Source organism: Vicia villosa, linkage group LG6 (assembly GCF_029867415.1).
Source record: "Vicia villosa cultivar HV-30 ecotype Madison, WI linkage group LG6, Vvil1.0, whole genome shotgun sequence".
NCBI classification, from domain to species: domain Eukaryota; kingdom Viridiplantae; phylum Streptophyta; class Magnoliopsida; order Fabales; family Fabaceae; genus Vicia; species Vicia villosa.
This window is the reverse complement of record NC_081185.1, coordinates 21,478,616-21,497,248: the sequence shown is the minus strand read 5'-3', so window position 1 is coordinate 21,497,248 and position 18,633 is coordinate 21,478,616. Positions and strand designations below refer to the sequence as shown.

Here is an 18,633-nt window from a genome sequence, read left to right as displayed (position 1 = left end):
ATTATTCGGTATTTTGGTGGAATTATTTGGAAAGAATTATGAGATGGGCTATTGGGCCAAGTGTGGTGTTAGTAAAGAGGGGGGTGCTATGTTGGTAAAGCCCTTTACTAATTAAAATGTTATTTTCATAAAACATTTTGGAATTTGGGAAAAGAAAGAAGAAAGAACGTGAAAGAACAGAGGTTCTGGGGAACACGAAGAACCGAAGGAGAGCCGAAGATGGAGAGACCAAAGATTGAGCACTCTTGGCTAAGGTAAGGGGGGACTCTCTGGTTATCATCTATTATCGTGTTCTTAGATAATAATATTGATTAGGGATGTTGTTGAGTCAATTGGATCATATGTTAGGTTTAGGGAGGTTATGAATTGATGAAAATTGCATGAATTATTGATAGATTATGGGTTGTTTTGATGTGTGATGATGAATAGTGATGCAATTGATGATTAACTGCCTGCATATGATGTTTAGAGTCAGTTTTGGACTCAGATTGAGTCAGATCGCAGGATCTGACGCAGACCCGATAGTCTGCGAAATCGCCAGTTCGCGCCGCGTCCCCGTGTTGGCGCCGCGAAGGCGTACTTTTCCTCGCATCGCGCCGCGTGCATAGGTTGGCGCCGCGAACGTGTTTTTGTTGGTTCAGGTCGCGCCGCGAACTTTGGTTGCGCCGCGTGCTGTTGATGTTTTGTGATATTTTCAGGAAAGTTCAAAGAGGCATAACTTTCTGACTGTTGGTTCATTTGATGCGCCGTTTTGGGCTAAATGAACCTTATTAAACGATCTAAGTGATGATGATTCGATTGGTTTAGAATATATATGTTGCTATTCTTGATGATGATGATGATTGTAGCAAATATGTGCTTATTTATATATGATTATTGATACATGTTTGTATTGGTGATGAGATTATGATATTCATTGGGTGATGTTGGTTTATAACATGTCGTAAATGAATACATGTTTTGTGATTATGTTGTTGAGTTGATTTATCAAATTATTACATGGTGTGTAATGATGATAGATGTAACGATGTATGATGATGGTGATGATTGATGATTGTGAATATTAATATGCTGTTAATATTAATATGTTGGTTATGGTGGCAATTAACATTACTATGATGTGTATGTTATTGTGATGATGTGGTGTATGTATGTGAATGATTGAATGATGCTTAAACATGTACATACTTGTTGTGACCTTATTGGTAAGAGGTGTTAAGCGATGTTAAGCATCGGAATGATGATGATGTATGAAGATGTAAGTATGTGTCATGTGTGCATTATTCATAAATCATTTGCATTGGAAGGCTAATTCCCATTGTGCGGAGATTAGCGGGAAGTCATCGTGTGCCCATGTGGGGTGTGAGCGATGAAGCAGTAGTCGTGTGCCCATGTGGGGTGTGAGCGACTAGAGGGCAGTATCAAAGAGAGAAGTCCTGTGAATATGATTCACGAATTTTGGTACCACATGCATAGTGTCAGTTCATACATATGCATACTTTTATAACATGATTGGATGTATTCCAGTGTTATAAATATCGATGATGTGTTGTTTGTGTGTTTTGTTGGATTAATGTTGAGTATGGTTGTCTGTTTGAAAGATGTGTTCTGTTGATGTTTGTGTAAACGATAGATGTTCCTGATAATCTGAATATGATGAGTTGGGTGAATAATATAACTATGATGTGTTGTTATTTAAGATGCAATAATATTTGTTAACTGTGATGAGACTCACCCTTACTTTGATGATTTCAGATTGGCGAGTAGCGGCTTTTGGCTCGGTGAGGATTAGCTCATGAGTCAGTTTATTTGGTATAGCGTCGGTGTCATGCTCTGATATTGTAACACTGGGGGAACGTTAGTTTAGAGTTTATGATGATACTCTATTTTGTTGTTATTGGAGTAATTTTGTGAGATATTGCATAGATGATGTTATGCTTATCCGTCTGATGAAATTTTCCGCTGTGTAAACATGAGATGTTTGTGTATTATGACAGATTATTCCTTAGTGAAAGCATGACAGTGAATTTATGATATTTGTTTTAAATTGAATTGTGGCACCCTTGTTATCATGTTTTACTCTGAAAATTATTTTATTAATTTCCGTGGGGTTTAGAAGGGTGTTACAATAGTGGTATCAGAGCAGGTCGGTCCGTCCGGCCAATTGTTGAGTCAGTTGAGTTGCACGACGGTTGAATACTGTCGGCATTTTTATTCCTTGGTATGCGACATGTGAGTGAATCACTGTCGGTACTTGGTTGTTTGTTGCAGGTGTGGGATTGAAACAAGTGGGGGAGAAGCTTCGCTTCTCGGTTATATTTCAGTTGAAGAAGATTGATTCAGTAGGCTGTTGTTGGAAATAGTGCGAGCGTTGTCGGAGTTTGTTGTTTCCCGAGTTGAAGGTGACTTGGAATTAAGACTTCACTGGGAATTGAGTTGGAACATCTTGAAGGAAGGTGATTAGAGGTAATTGACAGTTATTGTAAGAGAAGGAGATTGGAGAGTTGCGATGTGTCAGCTCTGTTGGTGTGCTGCGAAGTTGTCAGTTGAGTAGCCTTGCGTCTCGGAAGAGGTTCAGTTACGAGTTTGCAATGAGGATTGTTGTCGTGATGTTGCAGAAAGCGGACTTCGGCGGGGGAATGTGTCGCTTAAGTTATAAGGATGTTTGGAAGTGAAGAGATACGATAAGGGGCTGTTTGGAATGTGGTCGAGTTGAAGAGAATGAGTTTTGAGTGAGATTTTCGTAAGCAAAACGCAGGAAAATTGCTGAATAGCTGCGGAACTTCGAAAATTCATAACTGGAGTTCTGGACATCCGATTTGAGTTCCGTTTGAAGCGTCGGAAAGCTAACGAGATGAACTTTGTTATAAAAATGGTCGCAACAGCTGTAAGATAATTAATTGTGACAGGATGGCGTTGGAAAGAGGTGGAGTTACGGTTACTCTTGTTCTTATAACTAGACTTGTTTATTGGTACTGCACGGGATGTCAGTGTCAGTGTTGAATGGATCGAAGGAATAATTAGAAGGTTTGTTGAGGAGTAATTTTAAGAATTGAATTTACCAATTGAGGAGTTTTGGATATATCGTATAGAGTGTCGCTGCATGATGTCAGTGTTGCAATTTCGGACAATGATTGGAAAATTCATATCTTGGGTTCCGAGTGTCGGATTAATGTGCCGTTTGAACCTACGAAGAGGAGGGATTGTATTCTAATTTATGGGAGAGTTATAAATACAGTAGAGGTGATCCTATGAGAAGATATTCTGAATTCGGTTAAGGAAGAGTGAAATTGTTGAATAGGAATGCCTACTACCGCGATTGTTTGAAACGACGTTGAGTAGAATATGTTATTGATGAATAAGCTGATGAGATATTCGGTAATAAAGATGATTGAGTACCGATGGATTTTATTGAGAAGTGCATTAGTAGTAAAGATGGAATAAACTTTAGAACTCTTGGAGCCGTATTTGTGATGGCAAGGTAACGATAGGTATAAAAGAAGGATTGTAGGGAATTTCTAACATTGTTGACGTGAGAGAGACTTTGTTGAGATTCCGAGTGGGATGATAATTGGACGTGAAGGATGTAATAGAATTTGGATTAAAACCACGAGTTATGAATGTTGTGCTATTATGTTGCGTAGGAAGTCTTTAAATATGTCGGTGCTAAGGATGAATGAGTTGGATTTAATTGGACAATTTAGAGACTTGAGTTGGTGTGTGAAGGTGATCCTAATAGTGTTAGATTGAGTATGCTAGAAGATGACTAGTAGTATTCTTGAAGAGATTAGAGAAGGTCAGAAAGATGATGTTGAGTTGATCGATAGGTTGACTTTGAATTACCAAGGTAAAGGCGGTGAATTCAGAATCGACGGGAATAATATAATGAGGTTGAGTGATTGGATTTGTGTAACTGATGTTTTGAGCTTCGGAAGAATATTCTAGAAGAAAGGACACCGTAGTGGATTATTGAACTATGACGATGTTAATGAGTTTGGTGCAAACTCGGAAATGGACACTATTATGTAGTAACGACGGTTTATGCTTAAATATGATTTTCAACTAATATTGACAAATTTAGGACTTGATCACCCTAAATCTCTTGTTGGTAGTAGATGAAATCATATAGAAGAGATAAGCTTGTTTTGTTACCTTAATGGTTTAAGATGTGATGAATACTAAGCCGTGAGAATAATCACTCACTATGTTGTGTGAATTTATGAAGAAGTGAATATGAAAGAGTGCAATATATTGGATGATGACTTAAGACGGGTAATCAGAGTCGCGCAGCGAAAGTGTGATGTGGAGTAGTGTTATGAGTACTACTCGCGGGAAGTAAGGAATTAATATGTCGGAAGCCTACATAGAGAATATGTCTTGATCTATATGTTGGATTTAGAATCCAGTGGGTGTAAGGATGTCATGTCGAAGAATTATAACTCTTTTGAATAATTGCCGAGATGATGAATATGTTATTACGGTTGTACGTAGTTAACGAGTATGTATTCGGCGAAATTAAAACGAAGAATTGATGCTATATGACGTTGTAATAATTTTGTGTTGTTGTTAAAGGGTTATTGTAGATTCCAGATATAATGAGGAATTATACTCTATGAAGGGCGAAATTGATTTAATTCTTAGAAAAGAGCGAAACTCAAGTTGAGTTGTTTTGTAAGAAATGGTGTATTGAGGATGACGAGCGTGATTATAATTACTTGTGTGTGCACTCATTCCGATGGTTGGAATGTTTAATAGATGAAGTAAATCAGGAATTTGGTTTTTGAGTGCGAGTAAGTATTGATGAGTGGTGGATTAGTACCATGGATGGTAAAGAATGATCCTTGAAACGAATGAGTAAAGAGAGTCGGAATCAGGTAAAACTCAGAAATCTATTTGGTATAGATGATTGTGATGAGTAATCAGAGTATTGCGAAAGAAGCGGAATGTAAAGTACTGGATGATTGATGGTGTGACTTAAGAGGAGTCAGATAATTGGAATTCAATGGTATGGAAATATGAGTATTGAGTTTCTTGAAGGAAGCGGTTGGTGAAAAGTGTAAGTATTGTTTTATCGCTCAGATGGAAGAGTATGTCTAAGGTTGGTATGTTTGGTAGATGGTATGCATTACTGCAATGTTGATCAGTGTGATCATACTATGGATTGTGTAACTGTATTACTCAGTTGTTGAGCGTATGGTATAGGTTGTACCTTAAGTTCTATTGTTGTTAACCTTTTGGAGATATTATGAGTGGTACACCTTGGATGGTCAAATGTGACGTAAGAACTGGGATTGGAATGTATGAAACATGTTTCCTGTTGGTTATGTCAATTGGGATTGACTGATGGTACTGTTAATTGGGAGCTGGAGAGTCAGGTGAAGGACTCTTATACGAGCTGGTTACTTGAGATATGTTTTCGAGGACGAAAACTCTTTTAGTGGGGGAGAGTTGTAACACCCCATATTTTCTAAATTTAATTTAATTGGAAATTAAATTATTATTTGGAATTATTCGGTATTTTGGTGGAATTATTTGGAAAGAATTATGAGATGGGCTATTGGGCCAAGTGTGGTGTTAGTAAAGAGGGGGGTGCTATGTTGGTAAAGCCCTTTACTAATTAAAATGTTATTTTCATAAAACATTTTGGAATTTGGGAAAAGAAAGAAGAAAGAACGTGAAAGAACAGAGGTTCTGGGGAACACGAAGAACCGAAGGAGAGCCGAAGATGGAGAGACCAAAGATTGAGCACTCTTGGCTAAGGTAAGGGGGGACTCTCTGGTTATCATCTATTATCGTGTTCTTAGATAATAATATTGATTAGGGATGTTGTTGAGTCAATTGGATCATATGTTAGGTTTAGGGAGGTTATGAATTGATGAAAATTGCATGAATTATTGATAGATTATGGGTTGTTTTGATGTGTGATGATGAATAGTGATGCAATTGATGATTAACTGCCTGCATATGATGTTTAGAGTCAGTTTTGGACTCAGATTGAGTCAGATCGCAGGATCTGACGCAGACCCGATAGTCTGCGAAATCGCCAGTTCGCGCCGCGTCCCCGTGTTGGCGCCGCGAAGGCGTACTTTTCCTCGCATCGCGCCGCGTGCATAGGTTGGCGCCGCGAACGTGTTTTTGTTGGTTCAGGTCGCGCCGCGAACTTTGGTTGCGCCGCGTGCTGTTGATGTTTTGTGATATTTTCAGGAAAGTTCAAAGAGGCATAACTTTCTGACTGTTGGTTCATTTGATGCGCCGTTTTGGGCTAAATGAACCTTATTAAACGATCTAAGTGATGATGATTCGATTGGTTTAGAATATATATGTTGCTATTCTTGATGATGATGATGATTGTAGCAAATATGTGCTTATTTATATATGATTATTGATACATGTTTGTATTGGTGATGAGATTATGATATTCATTGGGTGATGTTGGTTTATAACATGTCGTAAATGAATACATGTTTTGTGATTATGTTGTTGAGTTGATTTATCAAATTATTACATGGTGTGTAATGATGATAGATGTAACGATGTATGATGATGGTGATGATTGATGATTGTGAATATTAATATGCTGTTAATATTAATATGTTGGTTATGGTGGCAATTAACATTACTATGATGTGTATGTTATTGTGATGATGTGGTGTATGTATGTGAATGATTGAATGATGCTTAAACATGTACATACTTGTTGTGACCTTATTGGTAAGAGGTGTTAAGCGATGTTAAGCATCGGAATGATGATGATGTATGAAGATGTAAGTATGTGTCATGTGTGCATTATTCATAAATCATTTGCATTGGAAGGCTAATTCCCATTGTGCGGAGATTAGAGGGAAGTCATCGTGTGCCCATGTGGGGTGTGAGCGATGAAGCAGTAGTCGTGTGCCCATGTGGGGTGTGAGCGACTAGAGGGCAGTATCAAAGAGAGAAGTCCTGTGAATATGATTCACGAATTTTGGTACCACATGCATAGTGTCAGTTCATACATATGCATACTTTTATAACATGATTGGATGTATTCCAGTGTTATAAATATCGATGATGTGTTGTTTGTGTGTTTTGTTGGATTAATGTTGAGTATGGTTGTCTGTTTGAAAGATGTGTTCTGTTGATGTTTGTGTAAACGATAGATGTTCCTGATAATCTGAATATGATGAGTTGGGTGAATAATATAACTATGATGTGTTGTTATTTAAGATGCAATAATATTTGTTAACTGTGATGAGACTCACCCTTACTTTGATGATTTCAGATTGGCGAGTAGCGGCTTTTGGCTCGGTGAGGATTAGCTCATGAGTCAGTTTATTTGGTATAGCGTCGGTGTCATGCTCTGATATTGTAACACTGGGGGAACGTTAGTTTAGAGTTTATGATGATACTCTATTTTGTTGTTATTGGAGTAATTTTGTGAGATATTGCATAGATGATGTTATGCTTATCCGTCTGATGAAATTTTCCGCTGTGTAAACATGAGATGTTTGTGTATTATGACAGATTATTCCTTAGTGAAAGCATGACAGTGAATTTATGATATTTGTTTTAAATTGAATTGTGGCACCCTTGTTATCATGTTTTACTCTGAAAATTATTTTATTAATTTCCGTGGGGTTTAGAAGGGTGTTACACGACTCATTTTTCAATCCTTAGTGACGAGAATGTCAAGGATTTAATCTAACATTTATGAGATGATGATCATATGTACAACTTCCCTTGTGCCCCTTCATATAAATTGAACCTAAGACATATTATATATCACCCTTGTATAGTTCGATATTATATTCTTTGATACTCAAATGTACTTTGTAATAATAAATAATCTGAATATCCCATATTGACTTATTTGAGCATGGACATACATTTTACAAAAATACTCGATTAGTAGGACATATATATTTCTCTTACTTATGTTGTTGGGTTATCATGGGGAGCATCCACATTGGGTCATGAGCAACATACAAGTGAAAGAATAACACCATATATTCACTCAAAACCATAAGGTGATAGATGGGTCTTCTCACTTATAAAGTGTTCAACCTCCAATTTTCCAAGTAATGTGGGACTAACAACTCACACTTGTACACAATAATACCCCCCTCAAGTGTGAGTCCATCCACTATTCTTCCTCTCGAGCGGAAGCTTCATCCACATACACTTGTATCGCCGTTGCGAGCACTACAACGAGACATGCCGTCTGAGGACCACATTGTCCGGAAGAATTTCGATACAAGGAGTCGGTCTCTTAATTGAACCATCAGCTCTGATATCTCTATTGGGTCATCATGGGGGGCATCCACATTGGGTGAAGAGCAAAATACAAGTGAAAGAGACACAACATATTCACCCAAAACCTTAAGGTGATAGGTGTATTGGTCCTAGGGTGTGCATGGTTGGTTATTTTCAAAAACCAAACCATAACCATTTAAATGGTTTGGATTTATGACCATAACCACATTTTAATCAAAACTGGTTATAAATTTGGTTATGATTATATAACCGGTTTTTTTTAAAAAAAATCAGTTTTAAAAAAAATTAAAATTTTTTTTCAAAAAAAAAAATTATTTTGAGAATTAAAATATTTGGATAATAACCGGATTTTAACCGAATCCAAAATAATTTAACCGGTTAATAACCATTTAATTATATCCAGATTATATGAATGGATAACAAAACTATTAATAACTAAACCGGTTAATAACCATTCAATTATATCTAAATATTTAAAAGTGATTTGGATTTGGTTATGGATTTGAGCATCACAACCGTATATTTTGCACACCCCTAATGGGTCCTCTCACTTATAAAGTGCTCAACCTCCACTTTTCTATGCAATGTGGGACTAACAACTCACACTTGTACAAAACATATGTAAGAGGAGAAAATCTCATTTAGGCCACTCATGTCCTTTTACATGACCCGTAAAGTACCTAGTTAATCGGCTTTAAAATGGTCTTTTTATAAATAATGTTTGATGACACTAAATTAATCAACTCATCATGTAGGGGCCATAGTGCTTTCAAGTTGAAGGGTGACATACATCACTATTACTATGAGAATAACTTATGATACTTACATAATATTATGTAGTGTTTCTAAGGTGGGTCAATCTAGTCTAAATATTACTCATAATATTTATAAATATGTAAATATTTGATATCTCATAACCATGACATGTGTGGTGTGGTCATCAGTATACTCACGTAACAGTCTTTATGCATTATTGTTGTCTTATCTAGCAATAAAACTGACTGCAGATTAATAATGTCTTATACAATACAAAGCAAATACAAGATATAGATTGACTATTATGGCTTACTCCAACAGTAAATTTATTAATGCACTTGGATTGTGCCATGTCGTCACGTTCTTTTCCATATCATTAAAAAAAACCACACATCATCAATTTTGAGGGTAGAAAGCCGAAGGAGAGACTCAAATTGGCTAATTTTGAAAAGGGGACTAATTTATTTAAGAGATAAATATATGGGAATGCATAACACATTGGAAATTACTTACCTTTTGTCATCTTTCCTCATAATCAGAACATCTCCAATACCTTCAGCTGCTAGAGTATTGTCATTTGCAAATTTCACCATGGCCTTCATTGAGGGTTTTATATTGACAAACCAATCTTTCCTTTCAAACATGTGTGATGAGCATTCTCAGTCCAAGTACTATTGGTCCTTGAATCTCTATTCATCTCTTGTTGTGACCTTCAACATCATATTTTCTTCTTCATGTTTTGCAAACTTTGCATCACTTTCTTGATTCTTCTGTTTTTATGGGGCAATCACTAGAATAGTGACCATACTTCTGACAATTGAAATATTGAATGTGACTTTTGTCATGTTTTCGACTTCCACCTCTTCCTCCGTTTGCAACACCACCTCTTTGGTTGCTTTGGTATGAGGGCTTTCTCCGATTCGCTCCTTCTTGCTGATTTCGACCAATCGAATTATTGTAGCCTCCTCTACCTTTGTTGCCATTCCAACTTACTTTGCCTTTCTTTTCTTTTGTTAACTGAGCCTGCAAAGCCACGTCACTCTTCGATTTTCCTCCAGCTCTTTCAGTCATTCTTTGTTCATGAGATTCAAGCATCCCTTGAAGCTCTTCCTTATATGGCAACCACCACGTGGTCGCACTTTGGAGCCAGTGGCCTCAAGATCTTTACAACAATTGATCTTGATGTCAACACTTCTCCACATACCTTAATTTGATTCACTAATTTTGTAACCCTAGTGAAGAACTCAGTTATGCTTTCACTTTCTTCCTGCCCACAAACTATAGAAAATTCTTATCCACTTTGCAACTGCAAAATTCTGTGAATACAAGTGTATCTTAAAATAGGGGTTACTCTATATTCATAGTTTTAGGTTGCTTTCTCTCTAAGGCAATGTCCAAAACTACAGAAGCTCAAAATACTTATTTTGGTCTAAATCAAAATTCTGTGTGAAGAAACCTGCTTCGAAACTTCGACATCTCATACAACACAAATTAAACTATTTCGACACACCCTTATTTTGTCAAATAACATACTGCTTCGACACAATGGATTACGATCTCTAACATACATTAACTAACTATATTCATTCAACTATTATCCCCTAAAGTATTGTGCGGATTTTTCTAATTACGTAAACAAGTGATATTACATTTCAACTCAATATTTAGGAGAAACTTAACTGAGTAATCTATGAACATTATATTATTAACTATATGCTTTCTGAATAAAAGTAAACCTTACATAATTTTCTTTTCCACTCGTATTTGTTGATTAAAAATGGAAGAGGATGTTAAACATTACATTTTAAATATATTTTGCTATGTTTAAAGTAACAAAATATATTAAATTGTAAGAGTTAATTCAACACAATTATTTTTAAAAAGTATCAAGAAATTAGTTAAAGTTAGTTAGAAGAAATAAAAGAAGCCAAATATCTCCACAAATCAAGGTTTTAGTATTGTTACTTTTAAAAGAAAGATTGGAAAATAAAAATAATGTCACAAAAATGGCATGATAGTGACATGAGTGGGGGGAACAAGACAATGGTGGTGGGTGGTAGTAGGGGCCTAGGGTGGTCCCATGATGTTTGAATAAATAATTCAAAATTGCAAACCATGAGGTAAGCCAACAATCTATGTTCAAACTATTATCAATTTTTGGAGTCAAAATCATGTTTTGAAGTTAATCATAAAATTTTAGAATCAATTTTGTAAAATTGATTTTGTTAGTGTGAGTGAATTTGTAACTTATTATATAAGCAACAACAACTAATCTCTTATTTTTCTTTGAAATGTGAATGTATACACATTCTAGCCGTTACATTCATGACAGAAAGGAAAGATTAGAAACATCACGTGCATTTGCAGATGCTCCAATTTAACTTTTTCTCTTCTTCCTATTCTGTCTTCTTCTGCTATTCACTTTTAACTATTTAATTTTTTTATTAAATTAAAGTTTGCATTTATTCACGGTAATTATTTAAAATTTTGCGCGTGTTTGTATTAGCTTTAAAATACATATTTTTTTTATCTTTTAAAATCTAAAAAAAATAATTCATTTTTATAAATTAAAGATTAATTTTGACATTAAATAATATAAATACCCATTGTTAAATATTAAAATATAAATTAAAAAAATTAAAAAATATATTTCAAAAATGATTTTTATACAAAATAACTTGTAATTTTTTTTTAAAATTTTAATTTTGATATAATAAAATAAATTTAAAAAATATAATACCTAAGTATCATTTTAAGAAAAATATTTAAATTAATTTGTCATTTGAAATCTTTTTTAAAAAGTTGTTTGTAAAATTTTTTAAACAAAAATATATAATAGTATAAAAATTATTTTTAAGAAAAACGGAGCCAAACTAATCTTATTATATTTAGCTTTCAAAAAAATTATTTTATAAAAGTATTTTTTAAAATATTAAAAATTAGTAACTTTTTTTTCAAAAGTGATTTAGAAAAAAATAAAACACGAATTTTAAAAAAAATGCATTTCAAAAATGAATTTTATAAAAAATGATTCTAAGTTATATTTTGAGATTTTGATATTAAAAAAATATACCAAAAGATAAATTAAATTAAATAATATTTTTTTAAATATTTAAACTATATTTTTATTTAGATCTTTTTAAACAGAAAAATATAACACTATAAACACTATTTTTCCGAAAACTGAAATAAATCGCCCCTTAATCTATTAAAATTATAAAAATAAAAATAAAAAGTGAAATGTTACATATTTAAGGTAAAATATCATTTTTATCCTCTAAATTTACCTCAAGATTTATTTTGATCTCTTAACTTGAAAAATGTTAATTGATCCTTTAACTCTTCAAAATATTTAATTTTAGTCCATTTATCTAATTAAGGAAGGAAAAACTCAAAAATCGGACGCTAAAATTAGATATATTAATTTTATATATTCTACTAATTTTATTATATTTCTCATTTTCCACTTTTATTATATGCTCTCCTTCCCAACAAAAGGTAAAAACTTTTCCACTTAAATACACAACAAAACAGAACAGAAGCACCATGCTAAGCTTTTTCAGTACTTACTTCTGCAACTCAAACAGAAACCAAAAAAAAAAGAAAAAACACAAACAACAACAAAAAACCAAACCATGTCTTCTCTACCTTATTGTTCCATTGCAATTTGTGTTACAATTTTCCTCCACCTATCTTCCTCTGCACTTTCCCATCCTAACAAAATCAACCATTTACCAGGTCAACCTCATGTTGAGTTTAACCAGTTTTCAGGCTATGTTAATGTTGATAACAAAAACCAAAAAGCACTCTTTTTCTACTTTGTTGAAGCTCAGAATGATGCTGCTTCTAAACCTCTTGTTCTGTGGCTCAATGGAGGTAGTTTTTTTTTTGTTTTTTTTTTCATTATTCATTTAGATGGTTATGATTTTTGAGGTTTTTGAAAAGTTGAAGTTTGTGTTTTGAAGGGCCCGGTTGTTCTTCTCTTGGTGTTGGTGCATTTTCAGAAAATGGCCCTTTTAGGCCTAAAGGACAGGCTTTGGTTAGCAACCAATTCAGCTGGAATACAGGTTTGTATTTTAAAAATCGGACCGAACCGGTCAATTCAACCGTCTGAGAGTTGGTTGAATTATTTCAATTATTATTATGGTTTCATTTTTTTTTTTTTTTGCTTAATTATGATATGATACTAGTACGGGTACCAGAAACATGACACTGACACGCAGACACCCGACACGAACACATTATTTTCAGAGGTGTTTGTACTACAAAGCTCATTAGCATGTGTGTGATATTATGAATTGCAGAGGCAAATATGTTGTACTTGGAATCACCTATTGGAGTAGGATTTTCATATTCAACTGATACTTCATCTTATGAAGGTGTAAATGACAAAATTACAGGTAATTTTTTTTTTCCTCCTTTAGAATGATTCCCAATGTTATTCTTTTGAATGGTCCAGCACCATTAGATGCAACTATTTTGAAGTTATTTTTCTTTATCTTTTTCAGTTTCCATTCTCAGTTCTCATTATTTCTCTTTTGCTTTTTTTTTTAGTCTTTACCTTTTACTAAATTCTGTCATTTTCCTTTTGTCCCAAGTTTTGCATAGCATAATGTTATTTCACTATCTACTCTTTCACTTTAAAGTTATGTATGTTATGTCCACTTCCTAATCACCGTCTTAATTTTTTGGAGACCCTGTTTGATTAATCGCAGTTTAACCATGCTAAAATAAATACAGATTCTATTTAACTACGATTTAACTGAGACAAACATTTTATTAGGCTCTATTTAGCCACGGTTTAACTGTGAAAAATTTTAAACTCAGTGCGGTAATCTGCCTTGCACGTCCTTATAGACGACCCTGATTCTGATAGTGTTGTTTTTCTTTTGAAGTTTGCATTGGCTTTCTGAAACTGTTTTGTCTTTCTGTTTATAGCCAGGGATAATCTAATCTTCTTGCAAAACTGGTTTGTAAAGTTTCCACAATACAGAAACAGAAGCTTGTTCATTGTAGGAGAGAGCTATGCTGGTAAAAACAATCATCTATTATTATTATTACTTGTATAAATGTTTAGGAAAGTTGAAGTAATGATGTGTTTTGCAATTTATGATTAGGTCATTATGTTCCTCAATTGGCTGAGCTTATGCTTCAATTCAACAAAAAGGAGAAGCTGTTCAATTTAAAAGGCATTGCTGTGAGTTAAACCACAAACTTCTAATTATTCTACAAGCTAGTGTCAATATACAAACATGGTGTCTGGCGTTCGTGTCTGTGTTAGTATATAACATGGTGTCAGGTGTTCGTGTTCATGTATTTGTTAATATATAACATGGTGTCTGGTGTTCGTGTTCGTGTTTGTGTTCTGTGTGAGTATACAACATGGTGTCTGGTGTTCGTGTTTGTATTAGTATATAACATGGTATCTGGTGTTTGTGTTTGTGTCTATATAAGTATACAACATGGTGTCTGGCGTTCATGTGGTGTCTGGTGTTTGTGTTCATGTTCGTATTCATGTTTGTGTTAGTATATAACATGATGTCTGGTATTCGTGTTCGTGTATGTGTTAGTATAGAACATGGTGTTTGGTGTTCGTGTCTGTGTTGGTGCTTTATCGTTAACGAGCTTTCTTTGATGCAGCTCGGCAATCCACTACTAGAATATGCAACAAATTTAAACTCAAGAGCTGAGTTTTTTTGGTCACATGGATTGATCTCAGACTCAACATTCAAAATGTTCACTTCTGTTTGTAACTATTCAAGATATGTGAGGGAATACTATAACGGCGCAGTTTCTCCTCTTTGTTCGAGTGTGATGAGCCGAGTTACTACAGAAACAAGTAGATTTGTCGACAAGTATGATGTTACACTCGACGTTTGTATATCGTCTGTGTTTTCACAAACCAAAGTCCTCAATCCCAAGGTGAGTTTATCGTCGAATTTTAATTGTATGCATTCATGATCCCGTAGTCAGATACGTTAGTGGCTATTCGATTAAGATCAGACGGGAAATATGAAATGACAGTGTTGTTTTTGTTTTCGTTTGTCAAATAGCAAGTGAATGAAACAATTGATGTATGCGTGGAAGACGAAACGCTCAACTATCTTAACAGAAAAGATGTTCAATCGGCTTTAAACGCACGTCTGGTCGGAATACAAAGATGGTCTCCTTGTAGCAAGTAATTCTCTTCTATACCCTTCATATGATATGCTGCTTTTTCTAAGAAATATCTTGAACATTGTACTTGATGTTCATCAGTGTCTTGGATTATGAGTTGCGCGATTTGGAGATACCGACGATTACTGTCGTAGGCAAGCTAGTCAAGGCCGGAATACCAGTATTGGTCTATAGGTACGCGCATGCATCGTGTTTTTAGAATAATTTTGCAAATCAGAATATGTTTGAATTGACTTATTTGAATTTATCTACTGATACAACTACTTGTTATGTTTTGCGTTTTGCAGTGGTGATCAGGATTCGGTTATTCCATTGACCGGAAGCAGAACTTTAGTAGATCAATTGGCAAAAACACTGAGAATCAATACCACTGTGCCCTACAGGGTGTGGTTCGAAAGGCAGCAGGTGAATCTTGTTGAGTTTTCCTAATACTGAGTCCACGTGCAAGTGTCGGTGTATGGTGAATGGTGTTTATGCTTAAGAGTTATCTTGTTTTTTATTTTAGGTTGGAGGGTGGACTCAAGTTTATGGTAACATACTATCATTTGCAACAGTTAGAGGAGCATCACATGAAGCACCCTTTTCACAACCTGAGAGATCACTTGTGTTGTTTAAGTCCTTTTTAGAAGGAAAGCCTCTACCAGAAGAATTTTGATTAGTCTTGTGTAAAATTGGTTGTGGTTTTGGTTTTTTTAAATCAAATCTTATCATCTTCAAGTGTAGAAAATTTTGTAAAGTTGTTATCAAGAAGGATAAAAATGATTCCTAATTTGAAGAAAAAAAATCAACTCATTGTCATGGTACAGTTTTTCTTAGTATCTTTTCATTTTAAACTTGAAAGACCTTATCAGGTTCCTGTAGGAAATGGTATTCATACCTCACACACTATCGTTTACTCATTGGAAAAACATTGCACCAACTTTATCTGGTTATGAAGTGAAAAGTGCTAATGAAGGAAGCAACAGATTAAGATACATTTTCAACTGCTAAAGAGTTTCAATCCATTGTTAATAAATTAGAGAGAAGTGATTAACTCAATTAAATGAATCTGCCATTAAAGTAAGACATGATAATTAAAACTTCGCTTCAACTCTTGGTTAATAGTGACAAAACTATTAAGGGAAGCAAGTTAAAAGTGGCTAAAGTATGAGTTACAACCCTTGGTTGCAAAATTATTGGGGCTATTGCTGAGAGATATCCATAAACCATGGTTACTTAATAAAGCCTTAAAAGTTGACAAGTCTATTTGAATTCATAAATAACGATTTTTATTAATTTAACAAGAGAATATTAATTTTAATGTGTGCATTACAGCATGCTACTGCTTTCAAGTAAGATTTCTAGCTTCATTGTAGTGACTATTGGAAAAGGTGAAAGATGAATCAAAAACAGATAATTAAATATCAAACTGGAAATCTATATAGAAATCAGCACAATGAAACGAAAATTGCAGTCAAAATTACTCAATGCTCAATCAACTGGATATTAGAAATACTGAGCATTGTACAGAGCTTACAACTAGAAATTCTTTCAACAATGTCTAGAAAATTGATAAAAGAAAACACCATGCAAATATCTTGACTACTTTTACTGATCACCAGGAATTGACTTAATGATGTCAGAATCACCTGAAATAAAAAAAAAACAAATAAAATTAGAATAGGTAAAATAATACCAAAATACAAGTTTCTAATATTAAAATAGTTGAGAGAAGCATCAATTACCAGGATCAACAATGCTGAGGCAGCACACTCTGTAGTACTTTCCGCAGGCAGTGCCAAGATCAACATTGTCTGATTAAAAATAAGATAAATTTGTAAATGATTGTTCAATAAAGACAGTAATCTTTCAAAATGAGTCGATAGATTCATCAACATCATTGCATTAGACAGTTAACATCAATACTAAAACACCACAAGTTTAACATTATTTCACCAGATACTTAAAATAAGCCGATGAACACTACTGTATCACAAGGTTTGATGACCTACATTCATCAAATCAAAAGGTAAAGGCATGCTATTCTATCAACAAGGGTATGTTTGGATAAGTGTGATAGAATGGAATAACATAATTTATTTGAAAGCAAGCTCTATTTCAATCTAACCTATTCATTTCAGTATATGAAAATGTATCATTGTTATAGGATGGATCAATTGTTCAGAATAATATTGCATTTATTTTCAACAGAAAAACCAATAAATTAGTATTTTAAACAATCACCAAATGCATATTAACATAGAAAATATGATAAGGAAAAGAATGCAAGGAAACTTACTTCCATTGTAATGATGAACTCCAACCTTAGCCAACATAGCATAGTATTCAATTTCAGATTTCCTCAAAGGAGGACAGTTGTTAGCAATGATAATCAACTTGCCTACAAATAATCAAAATCAAAAACACATTCATTCATCACTTAAATCCACAAACAAATCAACCTAAAACACTTCAAAAAATCAAATCAGAAAACATTAAGCAAATTTATAGCTTCAGAATACAAAAAAATTACCACATTAAGCAAATTTATAGCTTCAGAATAAAAAAAATTACCTTTGGAACTCCTTAGGGACTTAAGAACGGTTTTGTAACCTAGGGTATATTTGCCACTCTTCATGACAAGGGCGAGCCTGTTGTTGATGCTCTCATGAGTCTTCTTCTGTAAAATTCAATTAAAAATCGATTAAAATCGAATTGGGATTAGAAACCCTAAATCTGAAACGAAATCATCAAAATGATAGTATGAAATATGCTTAGTGGAGAGAATGAAGGAGAGTGGTAGCTTGCTTACGGTCTTCTTTGCCGCAACCATGGTTGATTGATTGGGTGGCGATTTGCAGAGAAGATGCGGCTACTGAGATGAAAATGGATGCACTGCCACTAGGGTTTTGAAAAGGTTGCAATTGTCTGTAATATATATGAATGGGTAATAGAATGGGTCATAGGTAATTGGGCTAACTTCTTCAAGGCCCGTATATGTATCTTCTAAAAACTTTTTTTTTATAGTTTGTTAGTACACTTTTAGAGATTTTGTAGTGTCAACCCCTCCACTCATATCTGGCACCCTCAATTTTTCATAATGTTTAAAATACCTTTGTTAAATTCTTATAAAAATATAACGCAAGAAAAAGAAAATAGTGCAAGTTAAAAATTCGATAGGAATAGAATAATTAATAGTGTTGAGCAGGTTAAGGGTTTAGGTATGCATTCTCTAATGTGTTTGTTTTGTTCCGCTATGTTTTTTTAGGGCTTTTGTATGCACGAACATTAATATAATTTTTGTATTTATAGGCTTAAACAATACAGTGTCCGCGAGCCGGCTCTGCCGTGCCCTCATTTTTAGTGTAGGGCGGGCCAAAGCTTTAGGCTAGCACCCTCAACTATGATCGTCCTGTCCAGTTCTGTTTTTTGCAAAGCGGACCTAAACGGGGCTGGAATGCTCATTTG

General features: G+C 34.3%; 2 protein-coding genes across 2 annotated transcripts; one reads left to right on the top strand and one right to left on the bottom strand.

The window, feature by feature from the left end:
- The first annotated feature begins 12,542 nt into the window (after positions 1-12,542).
- On the top strand, positions 12,543-16,278 carry LOC131608966 (serine carboxypeptidase-like 45). The gene is made up of 10 exons (XM_058880577.1): positions 12,543-12,885; positions 12,975-13,076; positions 13,314-13,409; positions 13,948-14,040; positions 14,127-14,206; positions 14,650-14,931; positions 15,063-15,187; positions 15,268-15,360; positions 15,474-15,591; positions 15,692-16,278. Exons 1-10 carry the CDS (start codon positions 12,645-12,647, stop codon positions 15,839-15,841), a joined length of 1,380 nt encoding a protein of 459 aa, XP_058736560.1. The 5' UTR covers positions 12,543-12,644; the 3' UTR covers positions 15,842-16,278.
- A 304-nt stretch (positions 16,279-16,582) lies between these two features.
- LOC131608967 (large ribosomal subunit protein eL30-like) lies at positions 16,583-18,114 on the bottom strand. Its single transcript, XM_058880578.1, has 5 exons — positions 17,978-18,114; positions 17,740-17,845; positions 17,465-17,566; positions 16,911-16,979; positions 16,583-16,814 (listed from the first exon to the last, which is right to left on the bottom strand). Exons 1-5 carry the CDS (start codon positions 17,996-17,998, stop codon positions 16,774-16,776), a joined length of 339 nt encoding a protein of 112 aa, XP_058736561.1. The 5' UTR covers positions 17,999-18,114; the 3' UTR covers positions 16,583-16,773.
- Positions 18,115-18,633: the final 519 nt, after the last annotated feature.